At 41.7% G+C, this 22455-nt stretch overlaps 1 protein-coding gene across 2 annotated transcripts in view; it reads left to right on the top strand.

The window, feature by feature from the left end:
• Positions 1-22455, top strand: part of ZFYVE28 (zinc finger FYVE-type containing 28) — a 382583-nt gene that overhangs the window by 235132 nt on the left and 124996 nt on the right. For both annotated transcript variants that reach the window (XM_030191112.1, XM_030191110.1), the window contains exons 6-7: positions 2570-2659; positions 16470-16571. In XM_030191112.1, the coding sequence (XP_030046972.1) occupies positions 2570-2659; positions 16470-16571 (192 nt within the window). The remainder of the gene's footprint in view (positions 1-2569; positions 2660-16469; positions 16572-22455) is intronic.

The raw sequence follows: 22455 nt of genomic DNA, 5'->3' as shown, positions 1-22455 counted from the left end.
ATTTTGTGTGTGTGTGTATATGTTCTCCCAATCTATCGTACTGCTCGTCCATTTTCTTTTACATCTTCCCTCTTCTGGGCACACTGCTTTTTTATTCTTTGCTTATGCTTTTTAATGTAACTGTGACAACCTTGTATCTGAGTTTCTTCCCACCTCTCTCATCTCCTTCCTATCTAGAGCATACTCTGTTGCACAGATAGGGCTTGCTCTGAAGGTGGATGCCATCTATTGGAGGTGTAGTTTTATGTATTGTTTTCTATCCTGCTATGCAGTTGCTGCTTGCTAACTTATCTGCAAGGCATCCTGAAGGGAGTTTGTTTTTTCTGTCTTTTGGCCTCATCCAGATATGATCATGCTGCACCTCTGGAAAGAGATCAGGGGGAGGCCCTTACTCTCACCCACCAACTCCAGAAAACTGGCACCTTCATTCCTGATTGCTTTCAATGAAAGGGGGAAAATCTTTTAAAAATTGCTAATAAATATTAAGTTTGCCATCCTTCACTGTTTTTTTTTCTAAATGTCTGAGTACAAGTGTGTGAGTGTACAGAGTAGTTCTAGCAGTGGAAATTGGTGAGTGGCTGAGAACTAGGAGTGAATGCATGAGGAGGGGGCTTGTTTTGATAGTGTTAAGAAGCTTGTATAGCAAACAGGGATCATCTACACTACTCTTCAGCAACCAAGTGCCAGTCTGTGCTATAGCCATCATCATGCTGTCTCTATTTTTGCAAAGTAAAAATATTTCTTTTTTTTATTACTCCATTTTAATGGTTTTGGTAGAGCAAAGGGAACCAGTATGGTGTGAGTTGTTGCCGACACGTTTTCTATGCATGAACAAAAACCTCATACTTTTCCTTCCATAGGCAATTAGATAGGCAAAAGGGAAGCCAGCCATGCTTATGCTCTGAGGCAGAATAAATATATGGAGTGCGTGCCTCAAAGAGGCAAATAAAAGCTGCATTTCTGGGGGTGGGGAGGGGGATGAATAGAAATATGTGAACAGGAGGGAAGCAGATCTTGATAAAAGGTAAAGACGGACTCTGCAATCTCCTTTTTATTCAGAATATATCTTGTTTTCAGGCCCTTCCATATGACTATTTAAGAGTTTTGAAAACACACTGAACAGTATCTGACTATCTAAGGAAAGTGCTTTACTAGAGATCGACACTGTAATAATAATGAGGAATGTTTGTTTTTTTTAATCGCACGGTACTACCACAGTATCGGAAGTATGCTATATGGTAATGCCAATTGGTTTTATCTCGCAATAATGGGGATAAAAAGTTGGCCACCCTGCCCCCAAGTCTCGGTGGACTCTCCCTGGGCCTACCTTCATGCGCTCTGATGGTCTAGTGGCCTCTTCAGGGTCAGGAAAGAACTCCACTCTTTCCTTCCTGCTGCCGCTGGTATCGCCACTTCTTCAAAATGGATGGCAAGTCTTCAAGTGGAAGTCTTAGCAGCCATTTTGAATAAGCAGTGACACTGACCAGAGCAGCAGCAGCAGGCAGGAAAGAGTGGAGTTCTTTCCTACTTCGAGGAGGTACTCTTGATGTGCGGCTCTGTTCAGCTCTGGACTGATGAGTGTGCAGGAGGGAGGAGGTATATGGAGTTATGAGCACAGGGAGTGGGGCTGTAAAAAAAGGTGGAAAGCTGTGGATGCAGGGAGGGGGCTGGCAAAAATAGGGATGGAATGTATGTGTGCGGGGGGGACTAGAAACAAAGGTGGATGGCTGTGAGTGCAAGGAGGGGGCTGGAAACAAAAGTAGATGGGTTCAGGGAGGGGGACTAGAAAAATATAGGGATAGTGTGTGTTCAGGGGGGTCTGGAAAAAAGGTGGATGGAGTGTGGGTGCAGGGAGGGGGGCTGGAAAAAATATGGATGGCATGTGTGCAGGAAGGGATAGGGCTGGAAAAAAGGTGGTTGGTGTGTGCATGGAGGGGGCCTAGAAAAAAGATAAACGGAATGTGAGGGGCTCAAAAAGGTGTATGAAGTGTGGGCACAGAGAGGGGGCTGAAAATTGCATAAATTCTTCTTTTCAGCTTTGAGCAGGGAGATGCAGGGAAGAAAATTATGTCTGTAGGGATGTTGAGGGAAGGAGAATGCAGGGACGGTGAGGGGATGGGTTACAAACAAGCTCATTTTCAAAGCACTTAGCCTCCCAAAGTTCCATAGAAACCTATGGAACTTAGCCTCCCAAAGTGCTTTGAAAATATGCCTCAAAGTCTGCTCTCGTCAGGGATGGGGAAAAAATGTGGTCATAGGGAGAGAATTGGGATGAATCTTTGTCCCCATATTACTCTCTACTCTGCCCTATTCGCTTCCTAGAAGCCAGAATCTGAGGGTGAATTGACACCTGTGGTCTTTAAGTGCAGTTTCAATTCATGTTAAGAACATAGATATCAGGAAAAATGATTATGAGATATAAATTAAAATTCACTATAGGGATAAATGACTAACTGTGTACATTATTAGTGAGCGAACCCCTACATATATGTTAATCACATTCACTTGCATTAATTGTAATTAATGATCTCTGTGAGAAATGTACTTCATACTTTATTTTTCTACATAGAGCCTTAAAGTTTGGATACCTCACACAAGACATGATTGATGACTACGAGCCAGCATTAATGTTTACAATTCCAAGATTAGCCATTGTATGGTAAGTATTTCATGATTTGATGTTTTGTATAAGTGGAGATTATCCAATAAAATAAAAAAAATGTAATCTACAATTATTATTCCAGTCCATTATCTTGTTCACATATATGTTTTTACAGTGTTTGCAAACCTCCCATGTTTTGTTCACCCAGCAGCACTGTTCAAGCCTTTCCTCTTTTCCAGAGTCCCTGGTTTCCTCTGATGCTGCTGTTAGGTCACAAAATCAGGGCGAAGCACTTCATGCCACCTCTGCTTACTCCTGTCATTCAGGACCAGCTGGCACGGACTGCAGTATCCTATGTGCTTAGAATGAGAGCCTGGTTTTAGAATCAGGAGGAGGCAAATGCAACACATAACATTCTTCTCTTTTTGCCTGGGGTGGTGAAAGGATTTCTTATCTTACCTTAAATTTATATACCGCTTAATCCAAGCAAATAGTCTTAAGCAGTTTCTAGAGTAGAAAATGTAAAATATTACATCTTTACTTAAAATCAAAAAAGAAACAGCAATACATACCAATTAAACTGATCAGTATACATTAAAAATATGTACTTAGACATAAGGTTTCTCAAATAAATATGTCTTCCAACTTATTCCTAAAGTTCCAAAGGCAGGTCATTCCAAATAGAGACAGAGCCAACAGAATAAGATGACTTCCAATGCCTACTATACTTCAACCTGTTAGGGGAAGGGGAAAACAACATGCATCTGTCTCTAGAATGACTTACATTTTCTGTAGTAGAAGACGAATGTTTCAGTTGAAAAGATAAAAGAAGAGGAGTGAGACCATATATCATTTTATCAACAAAACATAACACTTTAAATAATACTTTAGCACATAAAGGCAGCCAGTAACAAGATTTCAACAAAGAGACACTATCATATCTGGTGCGATGAAAATTCAGCCTTGCAGCTGTGTTTTGGAGTAATTGCAATCTAGATGATAATTTCTGAGGTAGGCCGAAGTAAATAGAATTGCAATAATCAAGAACTGATAAAGTCATAGCCTGTACAACTATAGCAAAATCTTTTTCATGCAAATTAGAACATATAGATGTAAGCTGCCTTAACTTAAACACTTTTTTGACTATATAATTAATTTGTGTCTCAAAAGATAATGTAGGGTCTAAAAAGACCCCCTAGCACATGGGCTTCTTGGACAACCTTCAAGGTCACACCTTCAGACAAAGTAACCATATTGGGAATATCGGTCAAAAATTACTAAAACACATTATGTTTGTCTTGTCTCAATTTAACCCTTTAGTGTCCAGTGCTCCCATCAATCTGTTCCCATATGGCTTATTACGGGAACATTGGACAATAAAGTGTTAAGAAGGTGACCATGAGCCTAAATCTTAATCCCTAGGTATACAATAATCTGAAAAGTACACTGTTGGTCAGGATAAACAAGAGCCAGAACAAAGATGTCATCAGCATATGAACAAAGAATTGTAACAGCAGGCAAAGAAATGGTGGCCAGATCTGACATAAATAAATTGAATAACAGAAGAGAGAATGGTGACTCCTGAGGGACTCCACACAAAGTTCTCCAGGGTTTAGAATTAACTCCATTCTTAAAAATGCAATAACTCCGGTTCACTAAAAACCCCATAAAGCAGCTGAGCACAGAACCACTGAATCCGAGTTCACATAGAGGGGCATAATCGAAAGGGACGCCCAAGTTTTGCTGAGGACGTCCTCGCAAAACATCCCAGCAAAGGGGCGGGGAAACCGGTATTATTGAAACAAGATGGACGTCTATCTTTCGTTTCGATAATACGGTCGGGGATGCCAAATCCTGAAATTTAAGTCATCCTTAGAGATGGTCGTCTCTAGACTTGGTCGTTTCTGATATTCGGCAATAATGTAAACCAAGGACGCCCATCTCAGAAACAACCAAATGCAAGCCTTTTGGTCGTGGGAGGAGGCAGCATTTGTAGTGCACTGGTCCCCCTCACATGCCAGGTCACCAACTGGGCACCCTAGGGGCACTGCAGTGGACTTCAGAAATTGCTCCCAGGTACATAGCTCCCTTACCTTTTGTGCTAAGCCCCCCAAACTCCCCCCAAAATCCACTACCCACTACTGTACACCACTACCATAGCCATTATGGGTGAAGGGGGGCACCTAGATGTGGGTACAGTGGGTTTGTGGTGGGTTTTGGAGGGCTCATATTTACCACCACAAGTGTAACAGGTAGGGGGGGGGATAGGCCTGGGTCCGCCTGCCTGAAGTGCACTGCACCCACTAAAACTGCTCCAGGGACCTGCATACTGCTGCGATGGATCTGAGTATGACATTTGAGGCTGGCAGAAAAGATTTTTAAAGATATTTTTTGAGGATGGGAGGGGCTTAGTGACCACTTGGGGAGTAAGGGGAGGCCATCCCTGATTCCCTCCGGTGGTCATCTGGTCAGTTCGGGCAATGTTTTGTGGCTTGGTCGTAAGAAAAACAAGACCAGGTAAAGTCATCCAAGTGCTCGTCAGGGACGCCCTTTTTTTTTTCCATTATGGGTCGAGACACCCATGTGTTAGGCACGCCCAAGTCCCGCCTTCGCTACGCCTCCGACATGATCCTTTGGTCATCCCCACGACGGAAAGCAGTTGGGGACGCCCAAAATCGGCTTTCGATTATGCCGATTTGGGCGACCCTGTGAGAAGGACGTCCATCTTTTGATTTGTGTCGAAAGATGGGTGTCCTTCTCTTTTGAAAATAAGCCTGTAAGTTTCTCAAGAAGCTTTAAATTATCAACAGAATCAAAAGCTGTGGATATATCAAATTGTAGGAGTATTAACTGTTTACCTACACTCAGAACTTTACGAATCATAGAGAACAGAACAAGGATCAGTAATTCTGTTCTATGTCTGCTCCTGAAACCAAACTTGGAGTTATCAAAAGAAGAATGTTGCTCAGTGTATTGAGAGAACTGCATCCCCGCTAGTGATTCCATCGGCTTAGAAAGGACTGGTATATGATCAATGAGTCTAAAACTAGATGATACAGAAAAGTCCAGCCCTTCAGATTTAGAAATTGGAGTTAACAAAATATTACCCATAATCTGTGGGTAGAAACAAACTTCCAAAATAGTATTGAACAGCAAGGTAATCCAATAGGTAATCTGAACAGGAGGATCTTTCAAAAAAAATATGCTGGACTACTATCAAGTGCTGATGAAGATTTAGTTACTTTTTGCAAATGCAACTTCACTGAAGAAAAAGAAATATCATCAAAATTAGACTATGATCTGTCTGCTGGAATATTGTCAGAAAAAATTAACTGGCATATCTTGAAAGATTGCTCTACTATCTGTTGATAGAAATTCAGATCTAATTTTCTTAATTTTAGTAAGAAAGGAATCAGCATACATCTGAGCTGAAGGTTGGTTAAGTTTCATTTCTTCTCCTGAAAAAGGAGGATATGATAAATTGCGAACAATTTGGAAAGGCTTTTTTGAGTCTAAAGGTGATCTGTCGATTAAGATAGCAAAATAAGATCTCTTTGCTAGTAGTAAGTCTGATTTATATAAAGAAAATCGCAATTTCCAAGAAAATTTTATTTCCAGATTATTCATTTTATACCAGTCCCGCTCTGTCTACATTTCTTTTTTTTTTTTTTTGTTCTGATAAGCTATGGTTAAATCAAGGAGCTGGTTTTCTCACAAACATGGACTTTAATTTTAATGATACTGACTCTTCCAAAATTCACAGTCAACTGCCAGTTTGAAAATAAACTAATAAGGTAGGTCCCCTCCAAATCTAGATGCCTTTCAACCTGGGACCAAAAAACAGAAAGATCAATCTTATTCCTCTGCAAAATGGTTTAAGTACATTTGGCCACAAAATGTTGGATAAAAATACATTAAATATAAAATTAGCTTTGAAATGATCAGACCAAGGGACTGGATACTAAGTAATAGAGGTAACAAAACCCTGAGACAAATATGCAATTAAATCTAAACAGTGACCCTTAGAATGAGTTGGCTGAGTATTAGGCAAAGCAAACTGACAAATGTTTTAAAAAGCAACATCTCTAACATCTTTATCCTTGACATCCTCTCTGTGTAGATTAAGATCCCCCAACACAATTCTAGTGAATTTAGAGGAATATAAAAGAATGGTTTCAAAGAGGAGCTCCTGAACTTTATAGTAATTACCAGGTGGAAAATAGTAGAAAATAATCCTGATCTGGCAAAAAAAAGGAGGGGGGGGGGGAGGGAATGAGGGGGGGAGGAAGAAAAGGAGATAGGATGGGAGGAAGAATGAGAAACAGGGAAGGGAGGGGTAAAATTGGAGATGAGTGGTAGAAGTGTAGGAAAAAAGGTCTCTGAAGGAGGAAGAGATAGCTGGAGAAAGAAAAAAAAAGTTGAGAGATGAGTACTGGGTTTGAAAATAGTGGCTGCACGAGGTTTGCTTGCATCTGCTCATTACCTTTCCTGTTATTCTAATTGGGAAGCATAAAGCTAAGTAAACTTGCATATCTGAACATAGTAACATAGTAGATGACGGCAGAAAAAGACCTGCATGGTCCATCCAGTCTGCCCAACAAGACAAACATATGTGTATACCTTACGTTGATTTGTACCTGCCTTATTCATGGCACAGACCGTACAAGTCTGCCCAGCAGTACTTCCCGCCTCCCAACCACCAGTCCCGCCTCCCATCACTGGCTTTGGCACAGACCGTATAAGTCTGCCCTCCACTTTCCTCACCTCCCAACCACCAACCCCTCTTCCCCCCACCTGCTCCACCACCCAATCTCGGCTAAGCTTCTGAGGATCCATTCCTTCTGCACAAGATTCCTTTATGCATATTCCGTTACCGTTTTCATCTCCACCACCTCCCCCGGGAGGGCATTCCAAGCATCCACCACCCTCTCTGTTGTGATATCCCCCTTTTCACTCAGGGTGACCTGGTGCTCAATATGCAGGTCATATGCAAATTAGTGTGCTACCCCTTCTAGCTCAGGGTGACCTGGTTCCCACTAAGCAAATTAAACAGGTCTCACCAACTGCATATTTCTCAGGCAACTCTTTATTCCAGCCCCTGGGCACACTTCTTCTAGCTTAATACTTTATGCTTTCATACATCTTCACACTGAGCCTCCCCACACAGATACATGGGCTCAGTACTACCTTCAATACTTTGGGGACTTCTAACCCCAGGCTTTGCAGCCTGCTTCTCTCAGTACTTTGGACACAGTCCTCCCTTTGAACACACAATTCTAGGGACACAGTCCTGGACACACAGTCCTTCCTTCTTTGGACACACAGTCCTGGACACACAGTCCTTTCTTCTTTGGACACACAGTCCTTTCACTGAACACACAGTTCCTATAAGTACTGAGGACACACAGTCAAACACTAATGCTTTAGGGACTTCTTACCCCAGGATTTTCAGCCTGCTGATCTCCTTTGGACATACAGTCCACCACAAGTCCATAGGGTTAGCCAGTATCTTCCAGGGAGATCTCTCTTCTCCTGCTGCCATCTCACTTCTCTTCCTTTCACAACTCAGGTGAGGTATAAAGTGGTTAATTAGCTACACAGGATCCAGCCCATAACCTCCTACACCTGTGGACCTCCCAGAGCTCTCCCCGGTCTTAGCGACCTCCACCTATTCACCTACTAGCGCCCTCTAGTGGCCTAGCCCGGATAGGACAGCCTCATACTTATCACACTGTGAAAAAATACTTCCTGAAATCTTTCCTGAGGCTGCCCCCCTTCAACCTCATTTCATGTCCTCTCGTTCTACCGCCTTCCCATCTCCGGAAAAGATTTGTTTGCGGATTAATACCTTTCAAATATTTGAACATCTGTATCATATCACCCCTGTTCCTCCTTTCCTCCAGGGTATACATGTTCAGGTCAGCAAGTCTCTCTTCATACGTCTTGGAACGCAAATCCCGTACCATTCTCGTAGCTTTTCTTTGCAACGCTTCCATTTTTTTTAACATTCTTCGCAAGGTACGGCCTCCAAAACTGAACACAATACTCCAGGTGGGGCCTCACCAACGACTTGTACAGGGGCATCAACACTTCCTTTCTTCTGCTGATCACACCTCTCTCTATACAGCCTAGCAACCTTCTCGCTACGGCCACCGCCTTGTTACACTGTTTCGTCGCCTTCAGATCCTCGGATACTATCACACCAAGATCCCTCTCCCCCTCAGTACCTATCAGACTCTCACCGCCTAACACATAAGTCTCTCTTGGGTTTCTACTCCCTAAGTATTTCTTTGCATTGAATTTTAATTGCCAAACCTTAGACCATTCTTCTAGCTTCCTCAGATCCTTTTTCATGCTTTCCACTCCCTCCCGGGTGTCCACTCTGTTGCAAATCTTAGTATCATCTGCAAATAGGCAAACTTTACCTTCTAACCCTTCGGCAATGTCACTCACAAATATATTGAACAGAATCGGCCCCAGCACCGATCCCTGAGGCACTCCACTACTCACCTTTCCCTCCGAGCGAACTCCATTTACCACCATCCTCTGTCGTCTGTCCGTCAACCAGTTCCTAATCCAATTCACCACTTCAGGACATACCTTCAGCCCATCGAGTTTATTTAAGAGCCTCCTGTGGGGAACCGTGTCAAAAGCTTTGCTAAAATCTAAGTAGATTACGTCTATACTACTACTACTACTACTTAACATTTCTAGAGCGCTACTAGGGTTACGCAGCGCTGTACAATTTAACAAAGAGAGACAGTCCCTGCTCAAAGAGCTTACAATCTAATAGACCAGTGAACGGTCGGTCCGATAGGGGCAGTCAAATTGGGGCAGTCTGGATTCACTGAACGGTAAGGGTTAGGTGCCGAACGCAGCATTGAAGAGGTGGGCTTTAAGCAAAGACTTGAAGACAGGCAGGGAGGGGGCTTGGCGTAAGGGTTCAGGAAGGTTGTTCCAAGCATAGGGTGAGGTGAGGCAGAATGAGCGGAGCCTGGAGTTGGCGGTGGTGGAGAAGGGTACTGAGAGGAGGGATTTATCCTGTGAACGGAGGTTAAGGGCGGGAACGTAAGGGGAGATGAGGGTAGAAAGATAGCATGTCGATGATTCAATTCTCCTGTTACCCAATCAAAGAATTCAATGAGATTCGTTTGGCACGATTTCCCTCTGGTAAAACCATGTTGTCTCGGATCTTGCAACTTATTGGCTTCTAGGAAATTCACTATTTTTTCCTTCAGCATCGCTTCCATTACTTTTCCAATAACCAAAGTGAGGCTTATCGGCGTGTAGGTTCCAGCTTCTTCCCTATCACCACTTTTGTGAAGAGGGACCACATCCGCCATTCTCCAATCCCTCGGAACCTCTCCCATCTCCAAGGATTTATTAAATCTTTAAGAGGGCCCGCCAGAACCTCTCTGAGCTCCCTCAATATTCTGGGGTGGATCCCGTCCGGTCCCATGGCTTTGTCCACCTTTAGCTTTCCAAGTTGTTGATACACACTCTCTTCCGTGAACGGTGCTCTATCCACTCCATTCTCAGGTGTAATTTTGCCAGTCCCTCGTGGTCCTTCTCCAGGATTTTCTTCAGTGAAAACAGAACAAAAGTATCTATTTAGCAAATTGGCTTTTTCTTCATCATTATCTACATAGCGTTTCGCTGTATCTTTTAGTCTCACAGTTTCCTTTTTAGTCATTCACCTTTCACTAATATACCTGAAGAAATTTTTGTTTCCCCTCCTTACATTTCTAGCCATTTGTTCTTCCGCTTGCGCCTTCGCCAGACGTACCTCTCTCTTGGCTTCTTTCAGTTTCATCCGGTATTCCTCCCCGTGTTCCTCTTCGTGAGATTTTCTGTATTTCTGGAACGCTAACTCTTTAGCCTTTATTTTCTCAGCCACTTGCTTGGAAAACCATATCGGTTTCCTTTTTCTCTTGCTTTTATTTACTCTCCTTACATAAAGGTCTGTGGCCCTATTTATTACTTCTTTCAGTCTGGACCACTGTCCTTCCACTTCTTGTACGTCCTCCCAGCCCATCAGCTCCTTCCTCAGGTATTCCCTCATTTTACTAAAGTCAGCATGCTTGAAATCCAGGACTTTGAGTTTAGAGTGGCCACCCTCCACTTCAGCCGTCATATCAAACCAAACCGTTTGATGGTCACTGCTTCCCAGGTGTGCACTCACTCGGACATTTGACACACTATCCCCATTTGTAAGCACCAGATCTAGCGTCGCTCCCTCCCTCCCTCCCTCCCTCCCTCGTGGGTTCCGTCACAATTTGTCTGAGCAGAGCACTTTGGAAAGCATCCACGATCTCTCTACTTCTTTCCGATTTTGCAGACGGAACCTTCCAATCTACATCCGGCAGATTGAAATCTCCCATCAACAGAACCTCTTTTTTCTTTCCTAATTTTTGAATATCTGCGATCAGATCTTTATCTAGTTCCTCTAATTGTGTCGGGGGTCTGTAGACAACACCCACGTGGACAGAGGTTCTATCCTCTCTTTTTAAGGTGATCCATATCGCTTCTTCTTTTCCCCAGGTCCCTGTCATTTCATTCGCCATGATATCATTCTTTACATACAGAGCCACTCCTCCACCTTTTCGACCCTCTCTATCCTTCCTAAATAGATTATAGCCTGGTATGTTTGCATCCCATTCATGGGAACCATTGAGCCACGTCTCCATGATTGCAACATCATCTAAGTCTGCCTCCAACATCAGGGCTTGAAGGTCATGAGCTTTATTGCTTAGACTACGAGCATTTGTGGCCATCGCTTTCCATATATATTTCCTGGTATGTGTTTCAACATTTGTGATTTGGGGGTGTCTTTTCACTTTGGGTACCTTCGTATCTTTTTGTTCCTTTATTGCTTTTTCCTCTGCCTCAGTTTTATTTTTAGGAGCATCACAGTGCTGTAATGTTTTATTTTCAGGAGCATCACAGTGCTGTAATGGAGCAAAAGAATTCTTTAGTGGCGACACTTGTGCGGGTGGATGCTTCTGTGTCACCTGACGAAGTCTGCCTGAGCCTACTGTGAACCATCTGTTCTTATGTGGACTATAATTATGTTGACTATAATTATAATTGTAGTCTTGTCTGTCTGTATTATTTAGATTGTAAGCTCTTTTGAGCAGGGACTGTCTCTTTGTATCTGGTGTTCAGCGCTGCGTGCGTCTGGTAGCACTATACAAATGCTAATAATAATAATAATTTAAGATTTATAAACTTTCATAAGTCACTTATATTATCAGCAATGGAAATGGTTAAGAAGTACTTTGAAAAAGTTATCCAGATATCTAAAACATCTCTTCCACCTTTGACTAGAGCATTTTCTGTTGCATCTGGAAAAGTTGGGGGCCCTGGGGGCAGAAGGGGAGTTGCAGAGGCTAGTTTGGATATGACTGGATTCTTTTTTTAAATGTTCATAACCTATATTATTAGCTAAAGCCTGTTTGATCTTGACTTTTGCCCTCAAACCTGATAGAAATTGGATTCTTCATCTGTATTTTTGTTTTAAACAGCAAGCTTTTTGTTGTATGAATGTACTGTTTTTTTTTCATGATCTTCCTTCATTCTATGCATAAGGCCTTTTTGGCAAGCATACTCAACTATGAGCCCTAATGGCAATGTATTTCCTATAGTTTCATTGTAAATGTATCATAAAATATCAGGAATAATATTTGTTTGTTGATCCATTATATTTGCAACATTTCCTAAATGTTAGAATTGCTCCAACTCCTCTTGCCTTATCTTCTCCCATTAGATCTGCTTAGATTGATCTTGCTTTATTTAATATGAGGCATTCTTTCCCTCTTTTGCTTTATTTTCCTTTTGGGGAAACTTAATCTCCTCTTTGTTACTTTTTTTTTTTTTTTTTAATTTTGCAACTCCCCTATTAAGCTCTCAGGTTAATCACTGCTACTTTTTCATTGCATTTGTTTTCCTGTTACTTGTTTCAAGCATTGATATTCTTTTTCTTAATCAAGCATACAAATTGTATATTTTCTTGTAAAAAAAATTCTGAAATGCAGTTGGAGGAGGGAGGTCTCCTAGAAGGAGAACATCACCCTGGTGAAGTAGGAAGTACTCCTGTAGCCGGGACCTGCCAACCAGGGGATGCACTATCTTCTCGCACCAAGAATATGTCTCTGAGAACTTCTGCCCAGGAGGGAAAGGTTAGGACACCTGCTGTATGTAGTTGGTGATTCGATCATTAGGCATGTAGATAGCTGGATGGCTGGTGGATGTGAGGATCACATGGTCACTTGCCTGCCTGGTGCGAAGGTGACAGAACTCACACGTCACCTAGACAGAATCTTAGTGCTGGGGAGGAGGCAGCTGTCTTGTTATATGTGAGTACCAATGACATAGGAAAATGTGGGAGGGAGGTTCTGGAAGCCAAATTGAGGCTCTTAGATAGAAAACTTAAGTGCAGATCCTGCAGAGTAGCATTTTCAGAGATGCTTCCTGTTTCACACGCAGGACCCAAAAGGCAGAGCTCTGAAGTTTCAATGTGTGGTTGAGACGATGGTGCAGGGATGAGGGTTTTAGATTTGTTAGGAACTGGGCGACATTCTGGGAAAGGGGGAGAATGTTCTGAAAGGATGGGCTCCACCTTAACTGGGATGGAAACAGGCTACTGGCGCTAACTTTTAAAAAGGAGATAGGGCAGATTTTAAACTAGAAAGGGGGGGAATCTGACAGTCGCCTAGAAGCGCATAGTTTGGTGTGGAGTATCCTTAAAGAATACTATTGAAACAGGACATTTAGGGAATCCCAGTAGAGAGGTTTCAACAATGCTGAAAGTAAGCCAGGTGTGCTTAATGAGAGAGCAGGATAAAGGATGCACCTTATCCCCTTCAACTTCTAAGCAGCTTGTAGATCAAAGGAAAAACCACAATTTGAAATGCCTGCATACAAATGCAAGAAGCCTAAAAAATAAGATGGAAGAGTTAGAATATATAGCACTAAATGAAGAGGTAGATATAATAGGCATCTCAGAGACTTGGTGGAAAGAGGACAATCAGTGGGACACTGTATCACAATGATAGAGAGGATCAAATTGGAGGGGGGGGGGGGTTGTGCTATATGTTAAAGAGGGAATTGAGTCAAATAAAGTAAACATTCCACATGACACAGCACCATGGAATCATTATGGATAGAAATTCCATCTGTGAAGGGAAGGAGTGTTTTTGTAGGGCTGTACTACAGTCCGCCGTGACAGAATGAAGAGGCAGATGAAGAAATGTTTACAGAGGTTAGGAAAGCTGGCAAATTGGGCAATGCTGTAATGATGGGTGATTTCAATTACGCCAATATTGACTGGATAAATGTTATATCAGGGAGATAAAATTTCTAGATGTAATAAATGACTGCTTCTTGGAGCAACTGGTACAGGAACCAACAAGAGGGGGAACCATTTTGGATCTGGTCCTTGGTGGCGTGCAGGGAATATTGCGAGAGATGGTGGTGTTGGGTCCTCTGGGAAACAGTGATCATAACATGATCAAGTTTGAGCTACTATCTGGGATGAACCCAAAAAGGAAATCTACTGTAGCTGCATTTAATTTTCAAAAAGGCAACTATAATAACATGATGAAAATGGTTAAAAAGAAACTGAGTATCATCTGCAAAGGTTGGGACACTAAATCAGGTGTGGACATTATTCAAAAATACCATCTTGGAAGCCCAGTCCAGATGCATTCCACGTATTTGCAAAGGTGGAAAAAAGAGAAAACGTCAGCCAGCATGGTTAAAAGGTGAAGTAAAAGAGGCCATTATAGCCACAAGATTGTCCTTCAAACAATGGAAAAAGGAACCAAATGAAGAAAATAAGAAGCAACGTAAGCACTGGCAAGTCAGATGCAAAGCATTAATAAAGAAGGCTAAAAGAGAATATGAAGAGAATCTTGCTGCAGAGGCTAAAACTCACATCTTTTTCAGGTACATCAGAAGCAGAAAGCCTGCAAGGGAATCCTTGGGACCGTTAGATCACGAAGGAGCAAAAGGGGCATTCAGGGAGGACAAGGCCATAGCGGAGAAACTGAATGAATTCTTTGCTTGTGTCTTTATGAAAGAAGATGTAAGAGATCTGCCTGTACCAAAAATGTTTTTCAAGGGTAATGATGCCGAGGAACTGAAAGAAATCTTGGTGAGCCTGGAAGATGTACTGAGCCAAATTGACAAAGAATAGTAAATCACCTGAACCGGATGGTGTACATCCCCAGGGTACTCAAAGAACTTGAGCATGAAATTGCTGATCTGTTAGTGATATGTGACCTGTTGTTAAAATCATCCATAGTACCTAAAGATTGGAGGGTGGCCAATGTGACATCGACAGGGCCAGGCCTCAGGGACACAAGAGTTCATGAATCTTTTTGGATTTTCCTGCTTTTTTTTTTAAAGACTCTAAAGAGGAAAAGCAGACTCTTGCTGCATTGGTTATGACTGTACTTGTGGATTCAAATACAGACTTTATGATAAGAGGTTTTTTTTTTCAACATAGGGATTCCCTGTACTGTGTTTATAAATTTAGAATCTATCCAGATATATTCAGGGCCAACCAGAAAAGAAGGGATTTTCTTCTTCATTGACCTTGGGTTTAGCAGATTGGAGCTCCTTATTGCCTCAATTGTCCTTGTTAAATGTGTTGTGATGTATAATAAAGTATATCTCTTAAGAGCCATTGCAGGGTATTGGGTTTTGTCTACATCTGCAAATGTTAGTTCTGCTTTGTCTTCATCATCATGTACACTAATTGTAATGGAGTTATGTCACCCATTCAGCTTGTCTAATTTTCTTTCTCTCTTATATTCCTTTATATTGTGGATCAGGAATATCCCCTTAAAATAGTGCACTGATAAGCATGTCTCTGAGTTTGACAAGTAATATTTCCATTATGTTCTTTTGTTAGTAAGGTATCTTATCACAAGATGTTCTTGTAAAGAAATGTTCAAATTGTATATAAAAATACATTTAAGAATCTTTGTGGCTGGGACCCCATGATGGCCAAATAAAACTGTATGACCCCGCCCCCAGAGGTGCAGAATAATGATGCACCTGTTGAGAGCCAACCCAGTATGTGACACCTTTTGGGGCCCCAGCCCACTGTTTGGGAAGCTCTGCTGTACAGACAGAATTGTGAGAAAGGACAGACGCAAGTAGAGAAGGAAAGCAATAAAAAGTGGAAAAAGGTGATAAACATAGACAAGAAAGAGGGGTATGAGAGGATAAAATTAAATACCCAGAGAAACCAGAGAGGTTGGAAAACTATTTTTATAGTGGAAGAGTTTTCTGATATTAAATAGTGTTTTTAAAAAAATTCATGTAAATCTATAGCAGTGACTTGATGTCACATATAAAATGTTCCTCCACGTAAAAGCATGTTGTGATGACAAGAATGTGTACTTTCTGTGACTGTGGCATGGGCATGATTTGGGTGTAGATTTAGGGTGTACACAGGCAGAGTCACAATTTGCATACATACTTTGTAAAATAGGAACCCACATTGATTAGCTGTGTAGGCAATATGAAAAAGTCATTTTGGGGAAGGTAGGTAACGAATTGTGATGTTTTAGAACATTTTTGTCCTCAAAATTCATGGTGCTCTGTCATGGGTTCTCAACCCAGTCTTCAGGGCACACCCAGCCAGTCAGGTTTTCAGGATATCCACAAATAACTATGCATGAAATAGATTTGCATACCACCAAGGAAACAGTGCATGCAAATCTATCTCATGCATATTCATTTGTGGATATCCTGAAAACCTGACTGCCTGGGTGTGCTCTGAGTACTGGGTTGAGAAGCACTGCTGTATGTTGTATGTCTAGGGATCTGATTTTTGTTGTTTGTGTATTGAATGCAGTGGACTTGTGGTTTATTCTGAAGGACCTCTGAATCTGGACCGTAAACCAGAAGATATGTCTGAGCTGTTCAGACCCTTCCACACTTTGCTAAGAAAAATAAGGCAAGTAATACTATATGCTCAAGGTGTTGGTCCCATTGTTAAGAATGTGAAAAGAGGGCAACTTAACATTGTCTATCTGCAGTAGAGAATGACACGGGGACAAAGTTTGTCTCCGCCCCGTCCCCACAGGCCCTGTCCCCATCCCCACAGGTTCTCTCCCCATCCCCGTGGACTCTGTCCTCATCTGCAGAAGCCTCGAACACTTATGATTTTATATTTAAATATTTTTATTAAAATATAAAAAGGAACAATATGCTGTGCAACTGTTGTGTATAAATTACAAATAGAGAACAATAATAACAATGAGCAGCTATAATAACCCTCCTTCCCACCACCACCCTCTACCCTTCCAACCCCAACAATGGGTGATTTCTACTACACCAAGGAATCCTAATTCACACTGTTAAAATGTCCAGGGGTATAAAATACAACCCGTTCTATATGCCCTAGAGGGGAAAAATATGCCCTATAAAGCACTGTTATGTTTTTTTAATCTGTGGATAAATAAGAAATCATCAACAATCTCAGGATTCAATCTAGCTCTCCTGTCATCCACAGTCCTTCCTGGAATAGAAGTTGTCTTCTTAGAAGATGTGCTGGTAGCAGGATGTACAGGATCTCCCATGCAAATTTTGCTAGTTGTGACCAATATGTTTGCTTGTTTTTCCAAAAAAATCAAAATATCTTTGTAGGCATCACTTAAATAACAGTCCAGTTCATTAACAGGCTTCAAAGTAGAAAATGACACGGGAACAAAGTTTGTCCCTATCCCCGCCCCATCCCTGTGGGATCTGTCCCCGCCCCATCCCCACGAGCTCTGTCCCCGTTACTGCGGTTCCCAGTACCGGTGTCATTCTCTAATCTGCAGATTATAAATATTGCATTCCTAAGCTTGTCATTAACATATTTGTATCTTTTTATTCCTATTTTGGTTTCCAGGTTTAGTTTTTATAACTTCCTTCTTTTTTCATAATTGAAAGGAGATAGAACCTGATTCTTCATAGCCGGAAATCATCATGTTTTAAATTCTCTTTGCACTCTGAATTTTTTTTTCTGCTCAAATGGTGAAGTGTTGACTAACAGGTTACAAGGAAGGCTTTCTTTTGAGAGAGAGAATTCTGCAGGAGCGAATTAAGTCAAAATATTTTAATTTGTTGTGTTTAATTCTTGGGATACTTCATACAAATGTTCAATCGTATTTGTTATAGAACCTGTATTATCTCACTACATTATCCTCTTCCACCTACCAATTCACCTTTGTGTGGGTTTTCTTTTCTTTTTTTCAGCTGATCTCTATAGCAGATTTCTTATGTCAGGTGGATAAGGACAGGAAGATTTTAGAGGTGCTAATTTTGTAATAGTCCTTTATATAACATCTGCCTGCTTTCCTACTCCATGAGTCTGAACACATTACCTCTGAAATATAAGCCAAACTCATTAGTGATTCATAGAACAGAAAATGGAGAAGTTAGTGTCTAAGCTTGTCGCCATCATCTGATAACTGTTCTCTTTTGGATGTTGTGTTAGATGCCAAAATGTTATGTGTAAACATCTCTCAGTTGTGCTTCTTGATGAAGTACAACAGAGATATAATATGTACATGACACAGACCCGGTGTAAAGATAGTTACTGTGTGAACTCCTACATGTGGCCTAATCAAAACTGCTTAATTGCAGCCATGTCCAGAGCCAAGACAAAATTTAGTATTAGTCATGAATGTCAGTTTTTCAGGTGAATAACACCTTAGATATATGTGTTTTTAGGGCTGTGAACCAAAAAATTTTGGATTCTTTTTTAGGGCCCTCTTTGGTTCATTTCATACATTCATGTTAAAAAGTTCTAATTCATGTTAAAATCATTGTTTTATTATGCGTGTTGAATTCATTTAGCGCATAGTACATTTATTAAAGGGCACTAGCATCATTTCAGACCCTCATCTAATGCAGCCATTCCTAACCCAGTCTTCGGGGCACACCCAGCCAGTCAAGTTTTCAGGATATCCACAAATGACTATCCTGCTTATAATCGAACGAGAAAAACGCCCAAGTTCCGACCTAAATCGGGAGATGGACGTTTATCTCACAAAAACGAATAACACGGTATAATCGAAAGCCGAACTTGGACGTTTTCAACTGCACTCCATCGCGAAAACGTACAAAGTTGACTGGGGCATGGTTATCACCCGAACAGAGATGGGAGCCTTTCACCGATAATGGAAAAAAAGTATGCGTTTGTAGCTAGAATTTAGGGCACTTTTCCTGGACCCTGTTTTTTCACGAATAAGGCCCCAAAAAGTGCCCTAAATGACCAGATTACCACCGGAGGGAATCGGGGATGACCTCCCCTGACTCCCCCAGTGGTCACTAACCCACTCCCACCACAAAAAATGATGTATCACAACTTTTTATTTTCACCCTCAAATGTCATACCCACCTCCCTGGCAGCAGTATGCAGGTCCCTGGAGCAGTTGTTAGGGGGTGCAGTGGACTTCAGGCAGGTGGACCCAGGCCCATCCCCCCCCCCCCACCTGTTACAATTGTGCTGCTTAATGCTTAGTCGTCCAACACCCCCCCCCAAACCCACTGTACCCACATGTAGGTGCCCCCCTTCACCCCTTAGGGCTATAGTAATGGTGTAGACTTGTGGGCAGTGGGTTTTGAGGGGGATTTGGGGGGCTCAACACACAAGGGAAGGGTGCTATGCACCTGGGAGCTCTTTAACTTTTTTTTATTTTTTTTGTAAAAGTGCCCCCTAGGGTGCCCGGTTGGTGTCCTGGCATGTGAGGGGGACCAGTGCACTATGAATCCTGGCCCCTCCCACGAACAAATGCCTTGGATTTATTCGTTTTTGAGCTAGGCGCTTTCATTTTCCATTATCGCTGAAAAACAAAAACGCCCAGCTCACAAATTGTCGAATAAAACATGGACGTCTATTTTTTGCGAAAATACAGTTCGGTCCGCCCCTTCACGGACCCGTTCTCGGAGATAAACGCCCATGGAGATAAACGTTTTCGTTCGATTATACCCCTCCATGTGTGAGAGAGTTTTGCGTACCACCAAGGGAATAGTGCATGCAAATCTATCTCATGCATATTCATTGTGGATATCATAAAAACCCAATAGGACAAGTGTGCCCCGAGGACTGTGTTAGGAATGGTTGATTTAATATTTTCATTTGTTTTTAGCCCCATTATTTTTCCCATTATATCCAAGGAGCAGGTCTTCAGCCTCAGCTTCCATTTAAGCCAGAAGTGCAGACAAAAGATGTTCATAATTGTCCATCACAAAGTTTGCTGCCATGGGCAGTGGAACAGGGTGGATTACCAGGACCATGGCTCCACCAACATATTGTCCTACACAGCGTCAGAAAGTAGGGAGCAGGAATGGAGGGGTTGTTTTTTTTTATTATTATTCAGTTACTTGATTTTTAAGATACTTCATGGCCAGGCTCCTTTACTTTGAGCCAATTAATGACTCTCTCTTCCTATCCAGTGTATTTACGACAAAAAAGTTTATTGTTTCACTTTCCAGATGTAAAAAAAACTTAAATATAAAAAGATCTTTTTCCCAAACATTGGGATACCATATAGCCTTGATTTGGAATATACTTCCATTGGAAATTAGTTATCCTGAGATCTATATGACTTTTCATAAGTAGTTCAAAACCTATTTTTTAAAGAAATATTTACTTATGTTTTACATTTTATTCTTTAATCTAGGAATGCCTAGTTTTTATTCTATGATCTGCATAAGACCATTTTGGTAGCTTGCAGAATATGTTTTATTTGTATTGCATTGTATTTGCTTCCTGCCCCAAATTCTGTTTGTGACAGTGGTTATTGGGATATTGTTTTGAGCATTTTGAATTCAGAAGAATAAGCTCCAAACCTTCCTTGCCAACACCAAAAGAAAATTATTGGACTCTCAAAACCAGTAAAGAAACACAGTAGGGATGTGCATTCATTAACATATTTGAATCATGCCTTCAGGTTAGGTGTATAAGGTTTTTTCTGACCTCTGGTGGTCAGGCTTTGCTGAAGAAGGCTTCAATCTGTCTCTGTGGTTCAAGGTAAGACCCTAGAGTCAGAAGACCTTCCTTGTTTGAGCAAAGACCAGAGCTTTGTTCACATAAGGAAAGAATTTCAGGCAAGGGGTGCTGAAATTTGAGTAGAGGTGTTGAAGAATCTACTCACAGTTTATTTTAAGAGAGCATAACAATGAAAAAATAATGCATATAAGGTATGCCATTTCAAATATCACTATGCAAATTAAAATATCAGAGTGTAACAATGCTTCTAATGCACATCTGACACATTTTAGCACAAGGTTGAGAACAGGATGTCTATACCATTCAGAGGTATCACGTCTGGAAATGAGTTCTACTTGTCATGTACAATAATGAGCTAGTCTCCAGAAGTCCAGTTGGAAGCTTTCAACTGTGATGACTAGAAAGCCATAGAGGATGTTAATTTCCCTACTAGACTGACTCCCTGGTATTATCAACACTTTTCAAGGCATTTGGAAAGTAGGGTCACAAATATGATTACTTTCCACATTAGATGCATTGAGCTCAAGGTCAAGAACTTTGATTTCCCTTGGTACCTTGAAAGATTCTTGTAGTACAGACATATCTGTGGTGACACTGGTCTGGCACCCTAAGCCTGTTTTGACACCATCTGTGCTGACTCAAGTTGATCAAGCTGAAAGCAGGAAACCTATCCTAGTCCCAACACCAAAATAGCCAGATTTTAGACCATAGAAGTCTTCAACTTTAGGATTAGTGTGGTCCTAGACTTGATTCAACCTATGCTCTTTGATTAAGAGACTGAAGACTCTTAGGACCCTGGTTACCTGTTAGAGGAAGAAAAATGCTCACCTGGCCTAACTCTGTTACAAGCCAGGAATAGTTATTGCATGAAGCTCTTTACTCCAAGACTTTGTGTAAAGAATGGCTAAGGCTGTCTTCTTTTTGAGTTGCAGATTAAGGGTGAGTGCAGGACACCTCTGCTTTGCCTCCCAAATATCTAGATATCTGTAAAGAGTTGGGTGTATAGAAGATGTTGTAGGAAGACGCATATATTGTACTTCCTGTTGATAAGAAGGCTAGCACACTGTATCATTTGTGGGCAGCTGAGGGATTCAGTAAATTCCATGATATATGTCTTGTTACAGGAAGATAAATACCCCCAGGGAGAGGTACCAAGAGTTGGCCTTATAAAATGGCAAACCTGGGTTTGAGATTAGTCTTGTGGATCCATTTATACAGTTAGGTTGAACGCATTGGGTCCCTGCATGGGAGGTTGTAGCCTGTCAGGGAGGACTACATGGGAGGTAGCAGAGGGAAACTAACTCTTCTGGATTCTATTGATAAATGTCCCTGAATGCTGGGAGCAAGATAAGAATAGATGGTGGACATTGCGTGCTGATAAAACTACTACTACTACTATAAATCATTTCTATAGTGCTACCAGTCATATGCAGCGCTTCACAATTGAACATGAAGAAAAGACAGTCCCTGCTCAAAAGAGCTTACAATCTAAATCAGGACAGACAGACAGGACCAATAAGGGTAAGACAGACAGAAGGACACATAGGGAAAGGGACTATTGAAGAGAGGAAGACAAGATAAAGGTTACGAGCAAGTGACAAGTTAGGAGTCAAAAGCAGCATCAAACAGGTAGGCCTTTAGCCCGGATTTGAAGGCGGCCAGGGATGGAGCTAGTCGTAATGGCTCAGGAAGCCCATTCCAGGCATAAGATGCAGCGAGACAAAAGGAACGGAGTCTGGAGTTAGCGATGGAGAGAAGGGTGCAATATAGGAGAGATTTGCGTAGTGAACGGAGTTCCTGGGAGGAAGTGTAGGGAGAGATGAGGGTGGAGAGCTAG

The sequence above is a fragment of the Microcaecilia unicolor genome, chromosome 2 (assembly GCF_901765095.1).
Source record: "Microcaecilia unicolor chromosome 2, aMicUni1.1, whole genome shotgun sequence".
Taxonomy (NCBI): domain Eukaryota; kingdom Metazoa; phylum Chordata; class Amphibia; order Gymnophiona; family Siphonopidae; genus Microcaecilia; species Microcaecilia unicolor.
Note: the sequence above shows the minus strand (reverse complement) of the source record. Positions and strands in the feature narration are given on the sequence as shown.